The sequence below is a fragment of the Dromiciops gliroides genome, chromosome 6 (assembly GCF_019393635.1).
Source record: "Dromiciops gliroides isolate mDroGli1 chromosome 6, mDroGli1.pri, whole genome shotgun sequence".
NCBI lineage: Eukaryota > Metazoa > Chordata > Mammalia > Microbiotheria > Microbiotheriidae > Dromiciops > Dromiciops gliroides.
This window is the reverse complement of record NC_057866.1, coordinates 1907057-1928705: the sequence shown is the minus strand read 5'-3', so window position 1 is coordinate 1928705 and position 21649 is coordinate 1907057. Positions and strand designations below refer to the sequence as shown.

General features: G+C 51.5%; 1 protein-coding gene across 2 annotated transcripts in view; it reads left to right on the top strand.

Annotated features, from left to right (window-relative positions):
* Positions 1-21649, top strand: part of MOB2 (MOB kinase activator 2) — a 93481-nt gene that overhangs the window by 55396 nt on the left and 16436 nt on the right. The window contains exon 1 of one of the 2 annotated variants that reach the window (XM_043972577.1): positions 2639-2876. The exons of the other annotated variant lie outside the window; for it this stretch is intronic. Within the exon in view, the coding sequence (XP_043828512.1) occupies positions 2767-2876 (110 nt within the window). The 5' untranslated portion in view covers positions 2639-2766. Of the gene's footprint in view, positions 1-2638; positions 2877-21649 lie in introns of those variants that run through there. 2 annotated transcript variants of the gene reach the window in all.

Below are 21649 nucleotides of genomic sequence, written 5' to 3'. Positions count from 1 at the left end.
GCAATGCCAGGTCGCTCTCCACGTCATAGACTAACTGGGAACTGCAAGCCCGGTACAGGCAGACAGACAGCATTGAGTTGGCCCAAGGGATGGGGGCCACACTTGGAGAGCCCGGGTGGGGGCTGCAAGCCGTGTGTCATCAGCTGCACTTGGTGTCTGCAGGATGATGGGCCCAGTCGGCTTCCTCCCGGCCTTATTCAGGCTCTGGGGATTTGCCTCTGGTGTCCCAAGCCCCTTGATAGCAGGCTGTGGATGTGGCCTCTGTGTTGTGACAGTTCTTTCACTGCCCAGCCTTTGCTTAGAAGACAGTGTAGAAGCGCCTGTGAGAGTTAACAGGTGTTCCTCTGCACACAGAGTTGCGGAATGTGTGCTCGGCATCACTCAGACTGTTTTATGGCCTAGCTTGGGGAGGTGGGGAGGGCAGTGAGAGAGAAGGTGGGAACTGAGGGGAGAGTTGCTCCTGAGCTCTTCCTGGCTGGTTCAGAAGCCCCCAGGGTATTTGAGAAAGCCTCTCCATAGTCTCAAGGGACCTTTACCTGTCTCCTCGTCCTCCCAGGTGGGAGAAGGGGTCCTAGAAAGTGCTCTGCTCCACTCTTTTCCCTTCCCCACCTTATCAGGCAGGGCCCCTCAAGGGCTTCGAGAATTTCCCTCCTGCCTTGATCCTAGAAAGTCCAGGCTGTGAGAGCCCATCTCCCTGTCCTTGGCCTCAGTCAATAGCTGTTTTTCAAAGTAGCAAGCACTGTGGCTGTGTGTAAGCACCCACCCTTAACATGGGAGTCCCCGGAGAAACCACAGCATGGACTGGAAGCTGCCAGAGTGCTGGGGCCCTCTCTGCCTGCCCCTCACATGGACCCCCACTCCCTGCAGACCCAGCCATTCAGCCAATGTGCCTTCTCAGGTCTTCAGGACAACCCTCCCCCTCCCCCTTCCCCCCCCCCCCCCCCCCGCCCGAGTTTGCCACCTTGCTTCCTCCCCTCCTCCCCCCCAGTAGGATGTAAGCACCTTGAGGGCAGGGGCTGGCCTTTTTGCTTACTGTTGTAACCTTTCTGTTACATTGCTGAGCACTGTCCTAAATGCTTGCTGACTGACTGAAAAAAAAAATGACTTCTCTTCATTCTTTTGCAAATCTTTTTTTGTTTTGGTTTGGGTTTTTTGGTGAGGCAATTGGGGTTAAGTGACTTGCCCAGGGTCACACAGCTAGTAAGTATTAAGTGTCTGAGGCCGGATTTGAATTTAGGTACTCCTGAATCCAGGCCCAGTGCTCTATCCACTGTACTACCTAGCTGCCCCTACTTCCCTTCTTTCTTTTAGGGATTCTGAACCTGCTGCCACAAACTGATTTTTTTAATATTTGATAACCGTGTTTCAATATTGGTGGCACAGTGCATAGAGTGCTGGGCCTGGAGTCAGGAGGACCTGAATTTAAATCCTGCCTCCTAGCCATGTGACCCTGGTAAGTCACTTAGCCTTATTTGCCCACGTTTTCTCATGTGTAAAATAAGGTGTGGGGGGGCATGGCAAACTGTTCCAGTATCTTTACCATGAAAACCCCAAATAGGGCCGGAGTCAGACCCCACTGTAAAGGACTGCAGAACACCTCGGTCTGAATAGTGGGCTCTCTTTGTAATCCGCCACATTTTAGGCTCCCATTTCAAGCCCGGTTGTGGGGGGTCTCCAGAGGCTTCCTGGTCAGGCTGCCCAAGGGGTGCTGGGCCTCAGGAGGCCCAAGAACCCCTCCTCTAATGGACGGAAGGGAACGAATGGCCATGAAGTGCCTGGTGTGTGCCAGGTGCCAGCGAAGGACTTCACAGATAATCCCCCTGAAAGTTTGGTCAAAATAAACCCTAACTCTTCAAGCTGAACAGATGTTCAAAGGATAAGGACATTGTCATAGGAGTAAGGGTTTTTTTTGGGGGGGATGGGGGGCTGGAATGGCAGGAGAAGGTAGAGGGCTTGGCTTTTGTCTGCAGTAGGGCCCTGGCATGGTGAGAGGCAGGGGAAGAGGAGCAGGGTGGGGCAGAAGGCACTGAGTGTGATAGGGGATGAGGAGGAGCGAACTATAACAAACGGTAATAACCAGCATTTCTGTAGTGCCTACTGTATACATACCAGCTTTCACAAATCGGATCTCATTGGCTCTTCTAGGCCCTTCTGGGCAGGCCCAGCTGGAGGAGGGGGGCTGCTGTTGGCGGCCACCTTCCTTACTGTGTGCCCAAGTCCAATCCAATCCAGACTTTGTTCGTTGTTTTATTGTGTGTGCTCATCACCTGCCAACTCATAGCCGAGGGGCTGCGCGCTGGGCTTTGGGGGGGTAGGGGCACAGGATTCTCTCCCCAGGTGGCCGGGACAGACCGGAAAGTTGCACCCTGCCGGCTCCTCCTCCACCAACCATCTCCTCAGAGGCTGAGCGCAGCCCTTCCCTGCCCCTTTGGCTCTGCTCTGGCACGCTTCGGGCGATGCCAGGCCCGCCCCTCCCAGGTGGGCGGCCCGGCCCGCACACTGGGCCCCTGTGCTGCGGGCTCCTTGGCCGCCACTCCAGACGGGCCGGGTGCAGAGCGGGCCGGGGCAGCGACTGTTTGTCTGGTCCGGGCTGGGCTTCCCCTGTCATTGGCTGAGCCGCAGCGGGAGGTGGGCAGGCCCTGAATGTGGTAGGACTCGTTTTCAGCCCAGCCAAGGAAGGAGGGAGCGAGACCTGGGGCCGGGAAGGAGCCGCTGCCCTGCGCTCTGCCCCCGACGCCCTCGCCCCTTCGGGGCTCTGTCCGGACCATGGTTGGAGACCATTGTAACCTCCCGGGGGACAGAGCCATGCTCGGCCCGCCCCCCAAAACGGGTCTGAGTTGCAAGATGGTCCTGCAGGCCGTGGGTAAAGTGCTCAGGTAACGATGCGCTCGCTCCTCCCTCCCTGGCCGGGCCGGGCCGGGCCGGGGTCCTCGCAGCCGCTGCTTCCGGCCTCCGGCTGTGTGTCGCTACCGGCGAAAGTTAGCAGCACCAGGAATGTGCTTCTTTGGGGGTGGGGACGGAGCCAAGGCAGCGATCATGTTCGCTTCTGTCTTAAATCGTAACTTCTAAGTCTGGGTGCCCGTGTGGGGGGGGGGTGTGGGGGGGTGAGACAGAGAGAGGGTGTACAGGGTGTGTGTGTGTACTGTGTGTCTCTGTGTACAGTGTGTATGAGTGGGTACCGGGTATGGGTGTGAGTTTGTGTACAGTGTGTGTGTGTGTATGTATACTGTGTGTGTCTGTGTACAGTGTGTATGAGAGTGTGTACTGGATGTGGGTGTGTGTCTGTGTACAGTGTGTGTGTGTCTGAGAGTGGGTGCCGGGTGTGGGTGTGAGTTTGTGTACGGTGTGTGTGTGTGTGTGTTTACTGTGTGTCTGTGTACAGTGTGTATGAGAGTGTGTACTGGATGTGGGTGTGTGTCTGTGTACAGTGTGTGTGTGTCTGAGAGTGGGTGCCGGGTGTGGGTGTGAGTTTGTGTACGGTGTGTGTGTGTGTGTGTGTGTGTGTGTGTGTTTACTGTGTGTCTATGTACAGTGTGTATGAGAGTGTGTACTGGATGTGGGTGTGTGTCTGTGTACAGTGTGTGTGTGTCTGAGAGTGGGTGCCGGGTGTGGGTGTGAGTTTGTGTACAGTGTGTGTGTGTGTGTGTGTGTGTGTCGGAGAGTGTGTACGGGGTGTGTGTTTGTGTGTGTGTGTCTGAGAGTGGGTGCCGGGTGTGGGTGTGAGTGTGTGTACAGGGTGTGGGTGCTGGGGGCGGTGCACACTTCCCAGCAAAGCAGTGCCTCCGAGCTGGAGGGGCTTCGAAGGTCCCTGGGTCCTAGAGAGAGACCCCTGAGGGACCTTTGTTGTTGCCTGCGCTGCGGCTGCTGTGCGTTAGGGCAGCCTGATTCCTGGAGGGGATTCAACCCGCCTCTATGGGGAGGGCAGCCCCGGTCCCCCACCCCCAACCCAGAGGGCAGTGCCGATGGCCCGGGGCTAGTGAGGGGCACCAGGACTTCTGTTCAGTGGGGTCAGACAGACTGATGAAAACTTGTTCAGGCTTGTCTTGGAGTTGGGTGTGAGTCTGAGTGCCAGCGTATGAGATGCTAGTGTGTCATGTGTGCACTCATGTGAGCATGAGGGTGTGTGCATGTGTGAGGAGGGATGTGTATGCCAGCGTGTGAGATGCTAGTGTGCTGTGTGTGCACTCCTGTGCATGCATGTGTGAGCATGAGGATGTGTGCGTGTGTGAGGAGGGATGTGTGTTGAAGGAGGTAGTTCCTCTATTCTCTCTGTGGCACATGCTGCCTCTCCAGCCCTCTCCACACAGAGGAGGACTTTTAAGCACCCCAATAGGCCTGGTTTTCATTGGCTTCTCAGTTCCTTGCCTGCAGACCATGGGTGTAAGAAGTGTTTCAAAGTGGATGTTTGGCCTTGCACTTAGAAGTACAAAGCAGGACTGAGAACCCACCTGCCCTGGCTAGGGCTCTGAGCTGCCTACACTCCAGGTGCACCTCATCTTCAGCCTCATGCCTGACTACTACGAGTCTTCCCTCTTTTGTGAGGGGGCGGCTGAGGGCTGGGGTGGCCAGGCCATCCCTCCATCCCCTTTATCCCCTTATTGTTCCTGGCTCTCCCCTGTATCTGGGGTGACCCTTCTAAAGGGGGACAGGAGAACAGCCCTACGAGGCCTCCTTCTGGCTGAATGCCCCCAGTCAGTTCTTAAATAGCTCCTATCATGAAGTCCGCCACCCTCCCCGGTCACCATCTTGAGCTGATTGATTATCCAGTTCCCAGAGGAGAGAGCTGGAGACTTGAGCACTGTGTGGAAGTCCTGCTGTGAGACAAGGGAGCTGACTTTCTCCCCCTATGGACCTGGAACTCACAGCTTGGCCCTGAGTCTTAGGAAACTGCCCAGTGCTTCCCAGGGTCCCACTGCTGGCATCCTCCTGACTTCAGTCCCAGCAGTAGCCCCCCTGTGCCTCCAGCTCCCAGGAGTGCTGTCGATGCGCTCTGACGGCCTCCATATTCAAACTGAGCTGGGGCCTCCTGGGAGCGGGCGGGGGGGGGGGGGGTGCCCTGCAGGGATGAAGATTTCATCCCAGCCATGCCTGGCCTTCTGAGGTGCCACCAGGAATCCACTTTGACACTGCAGGGCTCTCAGAGGAGCATATGGCCAGACCAGTCCCTCTTCTTGGTTCCTTTTTGTTGGTTGTGCCGCCTGTTATCCACCAAGGCCTCTGGGTTATCTGCCCTGTGATCCTCCTTCTCCACTCTTCATTCTTCAGTTGTGTTCTGTCTCACAGTCATCGGCCAAAAAGGTGCATTACTGAAGGTCATGGATCTACTCTTTTCTCTTCGCGGTTAATTTCGAGCCACACTTGTGTGCAGGGTATATTTACTGACGCCAGATTTCCAAACAATGTGAATAGTTAGGCCAAATTTGTTTGAGTGGTTATAGCTCATACGGGAGCCCCAGTGTGCCACTATCACAGTCTCACTCACCGTCAAGAGCCTTTGGAGGACCTCAGTTTCCAAAAGGAACCCATTTTTAGGGGGCAGCTAGATGGCACAGGGGATAAAACACCAGCCCTAGATTCAGGAGGACCTGAGTTCAAATCCAGCCTCAGACATTTGACACTTACTGGTTGTGTGACCCTGGGCAAGTCACTTAAGCCTCATTGCCCTGCAAAAAAAAAAGCAAAGAAAAAAACCCCAAAACAAAAAGAACCCATTTTTAACCTGGTTCCAGTATGACAGTAGTGAACCTCCTTAGTATGTGTTTGCCTGTTAAATGTCACAGCTTAGTATGGTCAGAAGGTTGTTTCTTTTATGAAATCTTGAATTCTTGATGTGTTATGTGGATGGGAGACTTTTTTTTAAAGTATAATATCTTTTCTCTTTTTTTCCAGCAACAAACATTTATTTTATTTTCCATTTACATGTAAGGGTAGTTTTTAACATTCATTTTCATAAGATTCAGAGTTCCAAATTTTTCTCCCTCCCTGCCTTTCCTCCCCCCTCCACAAGATCACAGCCAGCTTATATATGTACCATCCTGTTTGTCATTTCCTTAGCACAAGTCCATTCCATTACAATCATATAACACAGCTTTTTCCATCATTCCTCAATTGATGGACATTCCCTTGATTCTCAGTTCTTAGCCTCCACCAAGAGCTGCTATAAATATTTTTTGTACAATTTTCCCCCTTTTCTCTTTTTCATGATTACTATTGTTAACTATTTCCCTTCCCTCCTATTCCCTTCCCCATGATATTTATTCTATTATCCCTCTTCTTTCATCCTATCCCTCTTCAAAAGGGATTTGCTTCTATCTGTCCCCTCCCCCACTCTGCCCTTCCTCCTTTTGCCCCTCTCTCTTTATCCCCTTCCTCTCCTGTTTTCCTGCAGGGTTAGAGAGATTACTCCACCCAATTGAGTGTGTACATTATTCCCTCCTTGAGCCAATTCTGATGAGTGTTAGGCTCATTTACTGCCCAGATTAAATAGATTACTCCACCCAGTTGCATGTGTCTGTTAGTCCCTCCTTCAGGTAGCTCTGATGAGTTTAAGGTCTTTGAGCCTTTTCTGATGAGTGTAAAATTCATTTACTGCCCTGCTCCTCTCCCATCTCTTCCCCAAGTACATAAGCCTTTTCCTCTTACTTTTATGTAGGATTTCACCTCTGCCCTTCCCCCTCCCCCAGTGAATTCCCTTCACCCCTCAATTTAACCCTAAAGATGTCATCACCTAGCTAAGTGACACAGTGGACAAAGCATCACCCCTGGACCCAGGGGGATCCCAGCCAAAACCCGGCCTCAGACACAAGACAGTCTCTCACTGTACCACCCCAGGTATGTCCCCCAGCTCCAATTTTTTATGGTTCTCTGGGGTCTTGTATTTGAAAGTCAAATTTGCTATTCAGTTCAGGTCTTTTCATCACAAATATCTGAAAGTCTTCTTTTTCATTAAAGTCCCATTTTTTTGCTGAAAGATTATGCTGAGTTTTGCTGGGTAGGGGATTCTTGGTTGCAATCTCATTTCCTTTGCCCTTTGGAATATCCTATTCCATGCCCTATGGTCCTTTAATGTAGAAGCTGCTAGATCTTGTGCTATCCTGACTGGGGCTCCACAGTACTTGAATTCTTTCTTTTTGGCAGCTTGCAATATTTTCTCCTTGACCTGAGAGCTCTGGAATTTGGCTATAATGTTCCTAGGAGTTTTCCTTTTGGAATCTCTTTCTGGAGGTGATTGGTGGATTCTTTCAATTTCTATTTTAGCTTCTTCTTCTAGAATTTCAGGGCAATTTTCCCTGAGAATATCTTGGAAGATGATGTCTAAGCTCCTTCCTTGATCATGGTTTTCAGGTAGAGCAATAATTTTCAAATGATCTCTCCTGGACCTATTTTCCAGGTCAGCAGTTTTTCCCAGAAGATATTTCACATTGCCCTCTATTTTTTTTTTTATTCGTTTGGATTTGCTTTATTGTGTCTTGGTTTCTCATTAAGTCACTGGCTTCCATTTGTTCAATCCTTATTCTTAGGCAATTATTTTCATAAGAGAGCTTTTGTACCTCCTTTTCCATTTGGCCAATTTGACTTTTCAAGCTGTTGACTTTTTTCTCATGTCTTTCCTGCATCTCCCTCATTTCTCTTTCCATTTTTTCCTCTACCTCTCTAACTTTATCTTCGAAGTCCTTTTTGAGCACCTCTATGGCCTGAGACCAATTCAAAAAACAAAGCAGCCTGGTGGGATCTTGTATTCTCTATCCCTTTTGTCAGTTATGTGTTCTGAGAGGGAGATCTCCTGTGGAATATCTCCTAGGAAGTGCTGCCAGTGCTCTCCCTGCAGGTGTTCACTCTTGGGCTCCAGCAGATTCTCATGAAATTTTGATGTAGATAGGAGAGGGGGCCTGCCTAGGCAGCGGGTGGGTTTTGTCTTTTTTTGGATACTAGTAAGTTCCAGGATTTTTTTTCCTAATAAATACCTTTCCTCACACCTGGTCTGCCTTCTTTCAGATACTGTGTGTGCCCACACAGTTATTGCCTCTCCTAGACTCTATCTAGTCAAGCTGCTTTCCCTGTCTTTGCTTTCTTTGCGCCCCTCCTGCCTCCTATCGAAGTCAATTCAGCAATATGACACTGCCTCACTCTGACTAACCTGGCTTCCTTTCGAGGCTCGTGCCTTCCCTCCGAGGTAGCCTGCCGTCCTTGCTGTGCAGGCCTTGTTTATTCCCCCTTAGAACAGGAACAAACCTCTTTGAAGCCTGCCTCCTGTGGCCTTTCTTCCTGTCCCCAGAGATGCTTCTGGCAGTCTTGAGAGTTCCAAATTTTTCCCCCTCCCTCTCTTTCCTCCACCTCCATAAGACATCAGCCAATCTGATCTAGGCTATATGTGTACAATCCTCAAGTGCTCTTTTAATCAGTTCTTTCTATGGGGGTGGATAGTAAGCTTCCTCATTAGTCCCTTGGGATTGTCGTGGATCATTGCACTGCTGAGAGTAGTTAAGTCATTCACAACTGCTCATGGAACAGTACTGTGACATAGTGACAGCACTATGCACGATGTCCTCCCGGTTCTGCTCACTTCACTAGACATCAGTTGATGAGTCTTTCCAGGTTTTTCTGGGATCATCCTGTGTGTCATTTCCTATAGCACAATACCATTCCACTACAATCATATGCCACAGCTTCTTCAGTCATTCCTCAATGGATGGACATTCCCTTGATTCCCAATTCTTAGCCACCACCAAGAGTTGCTATAAATATTTTTGGTACACTTTTTCCCCCTTTTCTCTTTTTCATGATTACTATTGTTAACTGTTTCCCTTCCATCCTATTCCCTTCCCCATGATATTTATTATCCATCTTCTTTCATCCTATCACTCTTTAAAAGGGATTTGCTTCTGTCTATCCCCTCCCCCACTCTGCCCTCCCTTCTTTTGTCCCTCTCTCTTTATCTCCTTCCCCTCCTGTTTTCTTGCAGGGTTAGATAGATTACTCCACCCAATTGAGTGTGTATGTTATTCCCTCCTTGAGCCAATCTTGATGAGTGTTAGGCTCATTTACTGCCCAGATTAAATAAATTACTCCACCCAATTGGGTGAAACACCAGGATTCAGAATGACCCTCCTGGAGGGATCCAGTCTCTTGGCTTTTGTGATGGTCCTTCTGATTCTTTTCTCAAAGCTGTTCTGAACATACACACTCAGTTGGGTATAGAATTTTATCTTAAAAAAAAAAAAAGAATTTTATCTTACCCTATCGAAGTAAAAGGGGAAAGAGGAGAGAAAAGGGTGGGGTACTGATAGAAGGGAGGGGAAAACCAGGAAAGGAAAGGGGAAAGGACAAAAGGGAGGTGGGGCTGATAGAAGGGAGGGGCCCTGCCTGAGGTGGCCAGAATCCAAGCAGTGCTGAAAGGGTGGAGGTGAAGCTGAGGACTTTGCTGCTCTGGTCCAGTCTCTGGGGTCTCCTTGGGAGGCAAAGTGAGATGATGGACAGCCTTGGGACTTGGGGACTAGGCCGATGGATCTTCTTCTCTTCTCCTCTTTCTCTCCCCCCCCCCCCCCCAAGCAGGGCCTGGAACTGTCCTGGGTGCTTCCCAAATGCTCTTCTAACCCATTTATGCCCCCACCTCTCTAGACACAGTGCTTCCTCTCTCCCCCTCGGGTCCTTGTGAGCTTGACTTCTCAGACCCTTCCCTTCTGCTCTTCTCTTCCTTTTCCTGCTCCCTCCCCCAACAAGAGCAGCCAGAATCCCAGAGGAATTTTGGTTCTGTCCCTGGGAGATCTTCCTGAAGGCTGATGTCTTTGGCGGTCTGGTGAGAATGAGGGGGGATCAGTCCAGCATCATCCATTGATTTCTGATTCTTACATTACAAGGTGCTGGGCTGCAGCACCTCAGAGCCCTGAAGTCAGAGAAAACCAGAGGAGTAGCAGGCACAAGCTGGTTGACCTTGGGCAGGTCATCTGCCTGCTCTGTGCCTCAGTTTCTCCATCTATAAAAGGGGGTGATGGCACCTCTCCACCAGGGTGGTTGTGGGCATAAAATGACACAATGTAGAAGAAGCTCTCTGCACCCTTTATTGGGCTATGAAAAGGTCCACTCTGGCCCAAATCTCTTCTTCCTCCTCTACTTTGCCTCTGGCATCATGATCCTTTCTACAGGGGTGGCTTCTGCCTGGACCCTCCCCCACAGTTATCACTCAGCCCCAAAAGATAGAAAAAGAACCTGCAGACTAGACATTGTATTTCCTTTGCATTGGCATCTGGGGCCACAAGAGAGTGAGCACAAAGAGGGCAAGGCCAGCATCTTTGCCTGGCACACATTGAGGGTCATCAGACTGATTCTTAGAGGGTGCAGGCAGAGAATCCTTCATCCATTCAACAAAGCAATGATTTCGTGCTTCTATTAGGTGGTCAGGGTGCTTAGGGTACAAAGACTTTCTGTAGCAATTTAAGGTTTGCCAAGTGCCATTTGATTCTCACAACCACCCTGGGAGAAGGGCATTACAATTATTCTCACTTTACAGACAAGGAAACTGAGGAAGACAGAGGTTAAGTGACTTGCCCAGGGTCATCTAGCTAGCAAGTATCTGAGACATGATTTGAACTGAGGTCTTCCAGACTCCAAGTCAGTGCCTAGACTAATAGAAAGCAGTCCCTGCTCTCTAGGGGCTTACAGAAGTTCTGTAGGGATAGTAACTAGAATGAGCGTGCAGATAACTAAATACAAATCACTTTCCTTTAGGGACAGGGGTCAGGACAAGACCTGCCTTGGCGGGAGCAGAGAGGGCATTCCAGACCTAGAGGCCAGCCAGCCCCTGCTGAGCAGAGGGTAGAGGGCTGAATTTGCAGCACAACAAGCAGGCCAGTGTATCTGTGTGTGCGGCCCAAAGACTGGCTAGAGAAGGACAACGGAGAGACGGGGAAACCCACTGGGAAGCGCCTGCCTGATTCCAGAGGAGGGTAGAGACTGTATGGGGAGAAGTGGGGAGGAGGAATCGGGCAGTGGGAGGGATCGCCTTGTGGTGGGAAGAAGCAAGGATGACTCCAGGACCTGGAAACGGGAGGGGGGTGGTGCCCAGAGGCCATTGTGGTAGAGCAGTGGCCCAGCACCTGGCATGGGGAGCACCTTTTGTTGTGGTTGTCCAACTTGGGGACGTGGAGTCAGACCCTCGGCCTGGGTGACCACGGACACGGCTCCTCCCTCCCTTGTAAGAGCAGATCGGTTGGATGGGGGCTGAGACCCCTCTATCCTCCAAAACCTTGGAGTTGGAAGAGGGGAAGGGTCATTTCCCACGGCTTTCTTCCCCCAAGTCTCCTTTTCCTCTCTCCAGCCTTGCTTAGACCTTTGGCAGCTGGCCAGGGGAGAGTACCCAAGCAAAGGTGGAGATGGCTTAAGCCATCCATCCTCCTTGTAAATCTCTCTGCCCTTTCTGGCCGGGGCATCTTCTCCAATCCCTGCCCGGCTCTACCATCCAGACGTAGCTCTAGGCCCCCTCCTTCGTGAAACCTGGGCTTCCCCAGCCAGAAGTGTTCAGTCCTGCTCACGCCTCCTTTATGGGACCTCCCACCCCATCTTTCCGAGCATCAGTGAAGGAATGCCAAAGCACTTAGTAAGCCCTTATATTGTGCTAAGATGCAGGGATACGAATACAGGAGCGGAGGCAGCCTCTGCTTGGTCAGGGGAAGAAGAGGGGAACCAAGCACTTGGTCAGAAAGAAGACTTTGGTTTAGTGAGCCCTGGCATGTTGAGTGGAGCCGTGAAGGACTTTGACCTCCTTTTCCCAGGACTGGACCAGAAGGGCCGGCTGGCCTGGAGCTGGTCTGGCTGCTCAGAACACTGTGCAGACACAGGAGAGTTAATACAAACTAGCAATGGCTGAAGGCATTGAGGTTTGCTAAGTGTGATTCCCAGATAGGCTCTCAGTGGAGCCCCATGGCCATCTGGGAGAGCATGCTGCTTTGGAGAACCATTTTACATTTGAGGGGGGTGAGGCAGATGGGTGACACACTTGCCCTGTGTCCCACAGTAGTTGGGATCTGAAGCTAGATTTGAACTTAGATCTTCCTCACTTGATCCCAGTTGGTCTCTCCTTTAGCCACAGTTGGACTGGTTAAGAGATGGCCAGAGAGCTCAAAAAATGGTCTGTAAATTTTTAAATAGTACAGTGTGGATATCTTGCTCAACTAACTTGCCTGCTGTGTCTATCTGTCTGCCTTCCTCTCTGTCCATCTGTCTGACTGCCTTCCTGTCTGTCTGTCCATCCACCCATCTGCCTGCTGGTCCATTTTTAGATCCAGAAAGCCCTTTGCCCTCCTTCTGCCAAGGGGAGGATGAGCAGCACCTGGGGTCAGGAAAGGGTTTGTGTGAGAGAGGGCGGGTAAGCTGAATCTTGAAGGAAGCGGGGATTCTGGCTCTCAGAGGCTGGGCCAGACAGAGGCGCAGAGGTGCTGGCTAGAACACGGTGTGTGAGGGATGGCCTGCGGCCCAGTTCATGAAAGGAAGTATGGTGGGTAAGTCTGCAGTCAGGGGTGGCAGAGCTGGTGCTCAGGCCTGTCGTGGATGGAGCCGTGGACACTTTTTCTTGCGCAGGACTCATCCTGCGAGCCCAGATTGGAACCAGGAGGGACATGAGAGGAGACCCTCTAGTCTTACCTCCTCTACTTTACAGATGGACAGACTGAGGCCTTTAGAGGTCACCCAGATTGGTGGCCAAGCAGCCTCAGACTCCAAATCCCCCATCCCCCCAGCTCTTGCACCCACAGTAGGAGGAATTCTGATGCTGTCTCCTCCACTCATTGTGTGAGAAAGGGCCCGAGGCGCCGCCCCTGTCCATCCTGGGCATTGATTGCCTTTGGCTTTTCTTCTCAGTAGGACTCTCCTTCTTTCTCCCCTTTCTGGTCAAGCCCCCAGGCACAGAGGAGGTCACCGGGCTCCTAGGCATCTGAGACAGGCTCTAAGCCCAGACCTTCCTTAATGCCCTCAAGCAGCCTGTGCCTGGGGCCCTCCTCCCACAGACTGGCCTTCGGCTTGGGCCATAATGGGTGGGGTGGAGCAGGACAGGGCCTGCATTTGATCCAGTCCTTAAAAGGGAGAGGAAACTAGGACCTTCTCCCAAGGGAGTAACCAGCCTTCTCTCGCTCTGGGCAGAACTGAGCTGGGCCCTTTGGAAGCCAGCCCTCCAAGCCGTGAGGAGGCCTGGAAACGAGTCAGGCCTTTGACCGCAGTGCTGGCCCTGGAGGCGCTGAAGGGGGAGCCTTTCATTGACCCTTAGGCGATACTAGATCAGGCTGGCACTGGGGCCCCGCATGGGAAGATGGGCGGTGATGCCAGGAGGCCAGCGTGCTCAGAGGCCATGGAGCAGCCTGTGGGCAGCCAGCACTCCTTATGAGGACCCGGCTGACACCCAGCCTTTTCCCACCCATCCCTTCTTTTTCAGCCCCCAGGGCTAAGCAGGATGAGCCACCTTTGGGGAAACAAAAAGGCTCTTTTCTCTTCCAGACAGCGTTGTCTTAGAATTTCCCAGGAACACTCCCCCTCGCCCCCATCTCACTGCAGGTGGGCCAGCGTGCCTCTGCTTTCTTTTTCTTCCAGGTGGACTTACCTGTCACTTTACCAAACCAAGACTAAGCCATTGATCTTCTCTGTTCTTTCTTTTTAAAAAACTCATTTTTAGGGGGCAGCTAGGTGGTGCAGTGCATAAAGCTCCAGCCCTGGATTCAAATCTAGTTCAAATCTAGCCTCAGACACTTGACACTTACTAGCTGTGTGACCCTGGGCAAGTCACTTAACCCTCATTGCCCTGCCAAAAACAAACAAACAAACAAATTAAACCACCTCATTTTTATTTTACTTTCAGCTCTAGATACTTTCCCTCATCCCCATCTCCTTTCAAAACCCTCCCTCCCCAAAATTGAGAATTCAAGAAACACAAAACTCAGTACAAATATAAAGTTGTGCAAAACCAAACTGAAGTAAAAACAATCCTTGCTTTGGTCTTCTCTGTGAGTCCATCACTTCTCTGTCTGGAGGTAGGCAGGGAGACTCCCAAGCATTTTGTACTGTCTGCAGTCCTTTTAAAGGGAATTTCTTTCTGTCTCTCTCTTCCTGCTTTATGTTGCTGCTAGATATAGAAGTGCTGATAATTTGTGTGGATTTCTTTTATATCCTGCATCTTCACTGAAGTTGTTCATTGTTTTGCCTAGTTTTTAGTTGACTCTCAAGGGTTCTTTGAGTAACCTATGCTTATATCAGCAGAGGGATTGTTTTGTTTCCTCAGTGCCTGTACTTATTCCTTTCATCTCTTTTTCTAGTCTCATTCCTAGTATGATATTGTTCAATGATGGTAATAATGAGCATCGTTGCTTTACCCGTGAGTTTACTGGAAATGCTTTATGTTTGTCCCCATTGCAGAAATGCTTGCTCTTGATTTTAGACAGTGCTTATCGCTTTAAGCTCTGTTCATTCCTTTGTTTTCTAGTATTTTTAATAGGAAGTATTATATTTTGTCAGAAGATTTTCTGAATCTATTGATATAATCATATCATTTTTAAAAAATCGACACGGGCAGCTATGCTGATGGTTTTCCTAATATCGAATCAGCTCAACATTCCTGGTGTAAATCCAGCCTGGTCACAGTATGTGTGCTATATTACTGTCATCTCCTTGCTAGTTTTTTTGGTCTGTAGGTTTCCTTCTCTGTTGAGGTGTCAAAACCCTATCTGTGTCATAGAGGACAGTTGGTAAGACGCCTTCTTTTCCTGGTTCCCCCCCAGTTTGGGTAGTATTGGAATTGACTGCTTGACCTGGGCCTGGGGTGCTTCTCTTGGGAGCTCATTTTGGGCTGATCATTGCTGCTCTCCATGCTTGAGACAACTGGTAGGGGCCCAGAGCTCAGAGCAGGCTCCTGATCACCTATTGCAAACAGATGGTACCAATGAGAGCCGACCGGCCGGGGCTTTGATGAAGTGTGCAGATGCTGGTGAGGCTTGGCACCTTTTCTCCTGAATTTCCTTCGAATGGGGAAACAACATGCAAGTGATTATGGACAAATAACATAAAGTCGGGATCAGTCAGGGAAGGAGGATGACTGAGGGAGATGGCATGTCACGGCTGGGGTCACTGGATCTCAGAGGACATATAGGAAGAAGGAGACAGGAAACCAGGCTAGGAGGGTTTCACAGTTGGTCCTGGGAGATAGGAAGGAGCTGCCCTTCAAAGATCACTGGACAGCTGTGGGGAGAGACTGAGGCAGGCAGAACCACCAGTGGGCCAGGTGTGAGGTGATGAGGGCTTTCACCCAAGGAGTGGCAAGGCCAGAGGATAGAAGATGGGAAGGTAGAAAGCACCGGCCCTGGCCCCAGCTTGGCAAAAGGGGGACCGGGGAGGAGGTAGTGAGGGCTCCAGGCAGAGCCTGGGGCCTGGAAGAGGGCAGAGAGAGAGAGAGTGCTGGGGCGTTTTGTAGATGACCTTTATTGCCCAGCGAGATGACTAAATCAAGTCTCTGGTTCACGTTCTTTCTCTGACCTGCTTTTTAGTTGTGTTCTTTTTCCCGTAGCACAAAAGTTTCTTTACTCCGAGGAATGAAGGAGCATCTTTACGTGTGTGCCGGCACTTTCTCTTCTCTCTCTAGCCCCATTTCTCTCTCATTCTCTCCCCTCCTTTCTCTTTCACTCTCCTCTCTGACCCTGTAAAATGGGACAATCAAGTGGAGAGAGGGGAGATGCTCCTGGCTCATGGTCAAGGCTGACCAAGTTCCCCTTTGCCCTTCCCCACGGTGTGGTCCGCTCGTTTATCATCAGCACTCTCAGCTGCAATACAGAACAGCTTGTCTTTATCTGGAGACAAAACTCATTGTAAAACCGACAGTAAACAGGATGTGAGGGGAGCTGTGCCAGTGATTGGGAGGATGTGGATGGCGGCTGAACGGGCCTGGTCCCAGGGCAGTCTCAGCTCGTGTTGGTCTCAGTCACTCCTTCAGCGGTTCATGAGCCTTGAGCCTGAGTCGGCACGAGCTGCTTGCTGGGCCTTGCCTTTCCCTGGGCTGCGTGCACACGCATGCACACTCCTGCTCCCCCAAACCCTTGCAGTGCGGCTTCTCCCCATAAAGTACTACCTCCTGGCACCCTTCAGTTCCTGCTAATAGCAAGGTTAAATCACAGTTCAAGAGTACATCTAAGGGCAGCGAGGTGGCACAGTGGATAAAGCGCTGGCCCCGGATTCAGGAGGACCTGAGTTCAAATCCGGCCTCAGACACTTGACACTTACTAGCGGTGTGACCCTGGGCAAGGCCCTTAACCTTCATTGCCCTTCCAAACCGCACCCCCCCCCCCCAAATAAAGTAATTTTGGCCGGCTCTTTATCCACTACGCCACCTAGCTGCTCCCCCCCCCCCCCGCCAATTTTTTTTAAAGTACATCTAAAAATGTCTCAGTGGCTTTTCCTGCTCTAAGAAGTGGAGGGAGATGCTGGTCCATATATGTGGGTTCCATGGACTGGCAGGGCTTAAGAACCTGTCACTCCAGCCATGACCTGATGGATGATGTTGTTCGTTGGGTATAGGTGGGGGTGGGCCCAGCCAGGGCTTCATCAAAGTGATGGGAGATGAGGCTGGGAGGTCAGGGTAGGCCTAAAGGGCCCAGCAACCTGGCCCTGAAAGACAGGCCTTCCTGAGAAAGCTATCATTCAGATAGATCAGAACCAGCTCTTAATTAGCTAAGGTATGGCTTCAATGAATTTTCAACTAATAAAGCTGTGTGTGTGTGTGTGTGTGTGTGTGTGTAAGCTCTATGGGCAGCTAGGTGGTGCAGTGGAAATTCAAATTTGCCCTCAGACATTTCCTAGCTGTGTGTCCCTGGGCATGTCATTTTACCTTATATCTGTATCTATAATTTGTCAGACATTTTCATGCTTTTCAGAAGTTGTTCTAACAGGACTTTCCATTCCACTCTACTTTCCTTCTCTAGACCCTAAATTGCCTTTCCTTCCTTTCTGATCATGGTCCTCAGTAATGTCACTCAGCTAAATTCGGATGTAATGGAAAGAGTATAGAACTTTGAAATGTCTCTCTCAGCTCTGCCACAGTATCTGATCTCATCAAACACTGATTGCTAAGTCCTAGAGCTACATCCAACAAAACCAGGCAGTCTCTTGTTCTCTGGGTGCTTACATTCTTTGGAATGAAAAAGACAGACAGTCCCGTTTAGTCCTGGATCAGAGATGGGCTGGAGATACAAGTGTCATCTCCCCCAAGAAATCTGCAGGGCGGTCAGAAACCCCCATCAGGGCCCTTGGAATCCACCAGAAGCAGCCCCATACAGTGGGGCCAGTCTCTAGCCAGGGCAGCCCAGATGTCCCTCACACCCTGCCTTGAGATGCCATCTGGGGCTGCCAAGAGAAGCTTAGTCCAGGGGACCCAGAGTGAGGCCAACCAGGGCTGACCCCCCTGAGAGAGAAGTAAAGTAAAAAAAAAAAAAAAACCCAATCCAAGTTCTTTTAGGTGTAGAAAGAATGCAGTCAGCTTAGAAGGGGAGAATCACTGGAGAGCTGCCCGCAGTGTTTCAAAGGAGGAAATGAATTAAAAGCTCTAAAGGAGAATCCATAGCTTAGAAAAGAAAGCCATCCACGTTACTCAAGTGAACAGACTCTTACACTGAGAAGGGCTCCACAAGAATCAGTGATTCCATGAGGCAGCAAGAAAGATTAGAACAAAAGCAGAAGATTGGGATGACAGCCAGGAATCACCCACCCAGCAAAACTCAGTATAATCTTTCAGGGGGAAAATGGGAATTCAGTGAAAGAGAGGACTTTGAGGCATTCTTGACCTGAACTGAATAGAAAATTTGACTTTCAAATACAAGACCCTAGAGAAGAACAGAAGCAAAAGATTGAAAAATAGAAGTAAATGGAAGCTATTTGATATAAAACACAATGGACCTGGAAAATGGGTCCAGGAGAGACGGTTTAAGAAAACTAGGACAAGCCGTGGAAAACCACAATTTTTAAAAAAGCTTTGGCACTGTATTTCAGGAAATCCTAAGTGTAACTGCTCTGGTCTATTAGAACTGGAGGGTAAATGAAGCTAGAAAGACTCCCCTGAACACTTCTCGAAGGCAGAGCCAAAACCCAGAACTTGCATGTTAAAGACAAAAATGCTGCAGGCCACCCTGAAGGGTCAGCCCAAGTACCAAGGACCTACCATCAGGATCCTAGCAGGCCCAGCAGCTGAGAGCAGGCTTTGCGTTCGCAGCATTTATACCAAGGCCTGGCACACGGTGGGCATTCAGTCCACGCTCGTCCTCTTCCTTCCTCAGAAGAAACAAGTGTTCCTGCATGGGGTTAGTGTCCTTGAACGCCCTAAGGGAATTAGACAAGAAAAGCAGGGCACTCGGGGTGGGGCGGGTGGGGAGGGCTGGTTTTGTTCTTAGGGTTTTAAGAGGGAACAGAAAGGGGGACAAATGGAGAATACGCTAAATGTAGACAGGAGGAAGAAGGGGGTGGAAGTTGGAATGTGTGAAGGGCACACAAACATAGAGGAAAGGACGGGGGGGGGGGGGAGCAGACATCAGATGAGGCGCCCCCCGCCAACGCACACGTACACACAAACGCAGTTTGGTATAGAGATGCATCCTCTTCAGCAGGGAAACAGATGCATACAGAAATACCCCCACAGTCCTGAGTATGTAGCTGGAGGAGCATAGGATAAAATTCAGTGTTTGAAGAGCCCAAACTCCCTAATTTTACAGGTGGGGAAACTGAGGCTGGGGAGAGAAAAGGTATTCCGCTCACAGGCACAAAGAAAATGACAGAACCAGGGTTGGACATTCGATTTTTGACTTGAAGTGTTATGTTCTTTCCACTCTAAAATGGGGAAGGGGAAGCTGAGGTTCCAGGTGGACCACAAGCCAGATCCTCAGGATGTAGGGCAGAATGAATCTTGGACTCTGGGCGCCAGAAGGGGTTGGAGCAGCATCTGTGTGTCCAAGCCCTCCCGCTGCTGCAGAAGGGAGGGCTCCCTTTTCTTCCTCCTAAGATGTAAACAGTCGGCTCCAAAGAGTGCCCTTGCCCATCTTGTCCTTTTGACCTGATGTCCGCTAGCGTGTTTTGTTTCGTCCTTTGACGGCTGTGCTTGTGTGTGATTGTTTGAGAATGTGGTTCTGAGCAGGGGTTCGTGGCCATCGGCCGATGGCTGCCGTGGGGCCCAGCACTCAGACGAGGTGGAGAACCCAGCTCTTGGGAGCTAGCTCCCTGCCTGCACACCCGGCCCAAATTGTTAAAATGCCTGAGGAGGTGGTAGGCCCCATGACTCCAGAGTCCCTCTGTCGTGCTTCCCAGCGGGGCAGAGTGGAGTGACCCTGACTTGTGTTCTGGTTGCTCACCCTGAAAGGATCCCAAAGCGCAGTCACCATGGCCAGAGCCTTGCACAGGCCATCCTGTTCCCATTCCTGTTTTACTGGTGATTGCAGAGGGATCTTTCACAGGCCCAGAGCATCTGGCTCTGGTCACAGGAGTCCCGGTCAGTCCACGCTACAGCCAGGAGTGCATCTCGTGCCGAGGCTGTGTGGGCCAGGGCCTGATTGGGCCTTTGCGCCTCCCCCCAGGGCCCCTTCAAACAGAGTTTCAGACAGCCTAGAGCATTCTATGAAGTCTCTCCTGTGAAGCCCCTGCCAGCATCCCCCTGGTGGTGCCCACGGGTGGGCAAGCCGCACATCAGATGCATTTGGGAATTTGGGGTGGGGCCAGAGCCCTTGGGCCACCCATTCTGTGCCTTGGTGTTGGGGCCTACGTGGCAAAGGAGTTGCTATTTGCCAAGTGCACCCCCCACCCCAATTCGAAAGAACTGCAGAGGATGTAGCAAAGCTTTCCTTGAGGAAGGCTGAGCGTGCCAGGGAGGAGAACAGCTTTGGATCAAGTGAACAGTGACTAGATGACACTGGGGCCAGGGTGGACTTCTGATAGGTGGGGTCGGGCCTCACTGCTCCAAGGAGCGGGGCTGGATTGGGCGTCTTGGAAGAGTTCAAGATGGTCCCGTCTCCCCCAGTCTCAGTTTTCACCCAGGGGCCAGAGAACAGGTTCTCTGTGCCCCATCCCATGCCATCTCTTGGGGATTTTTTGTGCCCACATACAGAGGGCTTGCCCGGTCTCGCCTTCTCTTTGGTGCTTCTTTCTGCAGGGAACTTCCGTCTTCAGGCCTGAGGTGACATGCAGCATTCCACCAACAAATAGGTCATCTCTTCTGGGGAGCTCAGCTGGGGCTGAGGTGCCTCCCCTTTGGGGCAGCTCCAGACCTTGGGGGACTTCCTCGGAGACCTTTGGGAAGTCTTGTGGCTGAAGCCGACTGGGCATTTTCTCCCATGTAGCTAGAAGGGGCCGATTGTCTGGGCCAAGGGGGCTCGGGTGTGCTGGCTTGGTGGCGGGCCTACCAGTGAGGGGTTGCTGGAGTGTGATCGCCAGTGGGTCCCCAGTGGAAGAGGGGCCAGAGCTCTGGGAGGACAGCAAGCTGCCCTCCTGATGCCATTTCCAAATGGGCCCCGGGGCAATGGGTGAAAGTGCTCAGCCTTCTTTTTTCGGAATTCCTGAGTGCTGACTGCTCCCAGCGCCTTGGAGCAAGTATGCGCTCTCTGGGGCTCAGCTTCTCCATCTGGCGGGGAGAGTTGGCATAGGTGGCCTCCCCGAGTGTGTGAAGCCTCCTCACTTCCCTGTTGCTCGCCCACCTGGGCTCCAGTGGCCACAGCACCAGCCAGGATCTGCCCCCGCATACCCCCTCCTTTGTTCCGGAGGCGTTGTTTCTAGGTCCATTCTTCAGGGTAGCAGGTGACATTGGCTTCCTTTTTTCTTGGTTCTGGGGAACTTCTCCAGATGACAACAGCCCAAAAAGCTGAGGAGGTTCAGACCTTGGGGGTGGTTCTGGTTCTGGTTTCTCTTCCCATCTGATTTCAGGCAAGGCTCGAGAATTATGGGAAGGCCTGATGGGGGGGGGGCGGGGGGGGCAGTTGCTGTGGTCCCTATTTCTAATGATCTGGTCGGAAGACTCTCCCAGGGAGAGCGATGGGAGGTATTGCACCAGAGATCTTTGAACTCCGACAGGAATTCGAACTCCCCACCCCTGAAAAAGGGAGAGAACAGAGGCTCCCTTTGTCTGTGGCCTCGGAGCCTCGAGAAGGGGCTGTGGGGGTCCTTCTGGAAGGCAGGGGGTCAGGAGACAGGGGGCGGGTGGGGCCGAGGGCTCTGCGGGCCTTCTTTCCATGAGGCGTCCTCTTTGCCGAGGGGAGGTTCTGAAGGGGAGTTGCCTTCTCTGCCCAATTCTCTGCAGGGCTGGAGCTGGGGCCTTGCCATGGGAAGGCTGCACAGGGTCTGTCCTTGAGTGTCTCAGGCAGGGTGCCCGGGGTGGGAGGAAGGAAGGGGGCAAACAGGACTGTTGGTTGGTGACAGTCTCAGGGGTCAGGGGTCAAAGGCCCCTCTGTGGGGGGGATTCCAGAGACGAGAAGGCAGCGCTAGAGGCTCCTTGGATTGAAGCAGAGATGGACAGTGTGGTGGAGGCCCCTTCTTTCCTACAGAGAAGGAAGCCCAAGTCCAGAGGGGTCACAACTTCCCCAAAGACACCCAGCTGGTGGGCATCAGGCCTGGGTGGCTCCACCACCCTCGAGGTGGTTAGCCGATCCTTGACTCA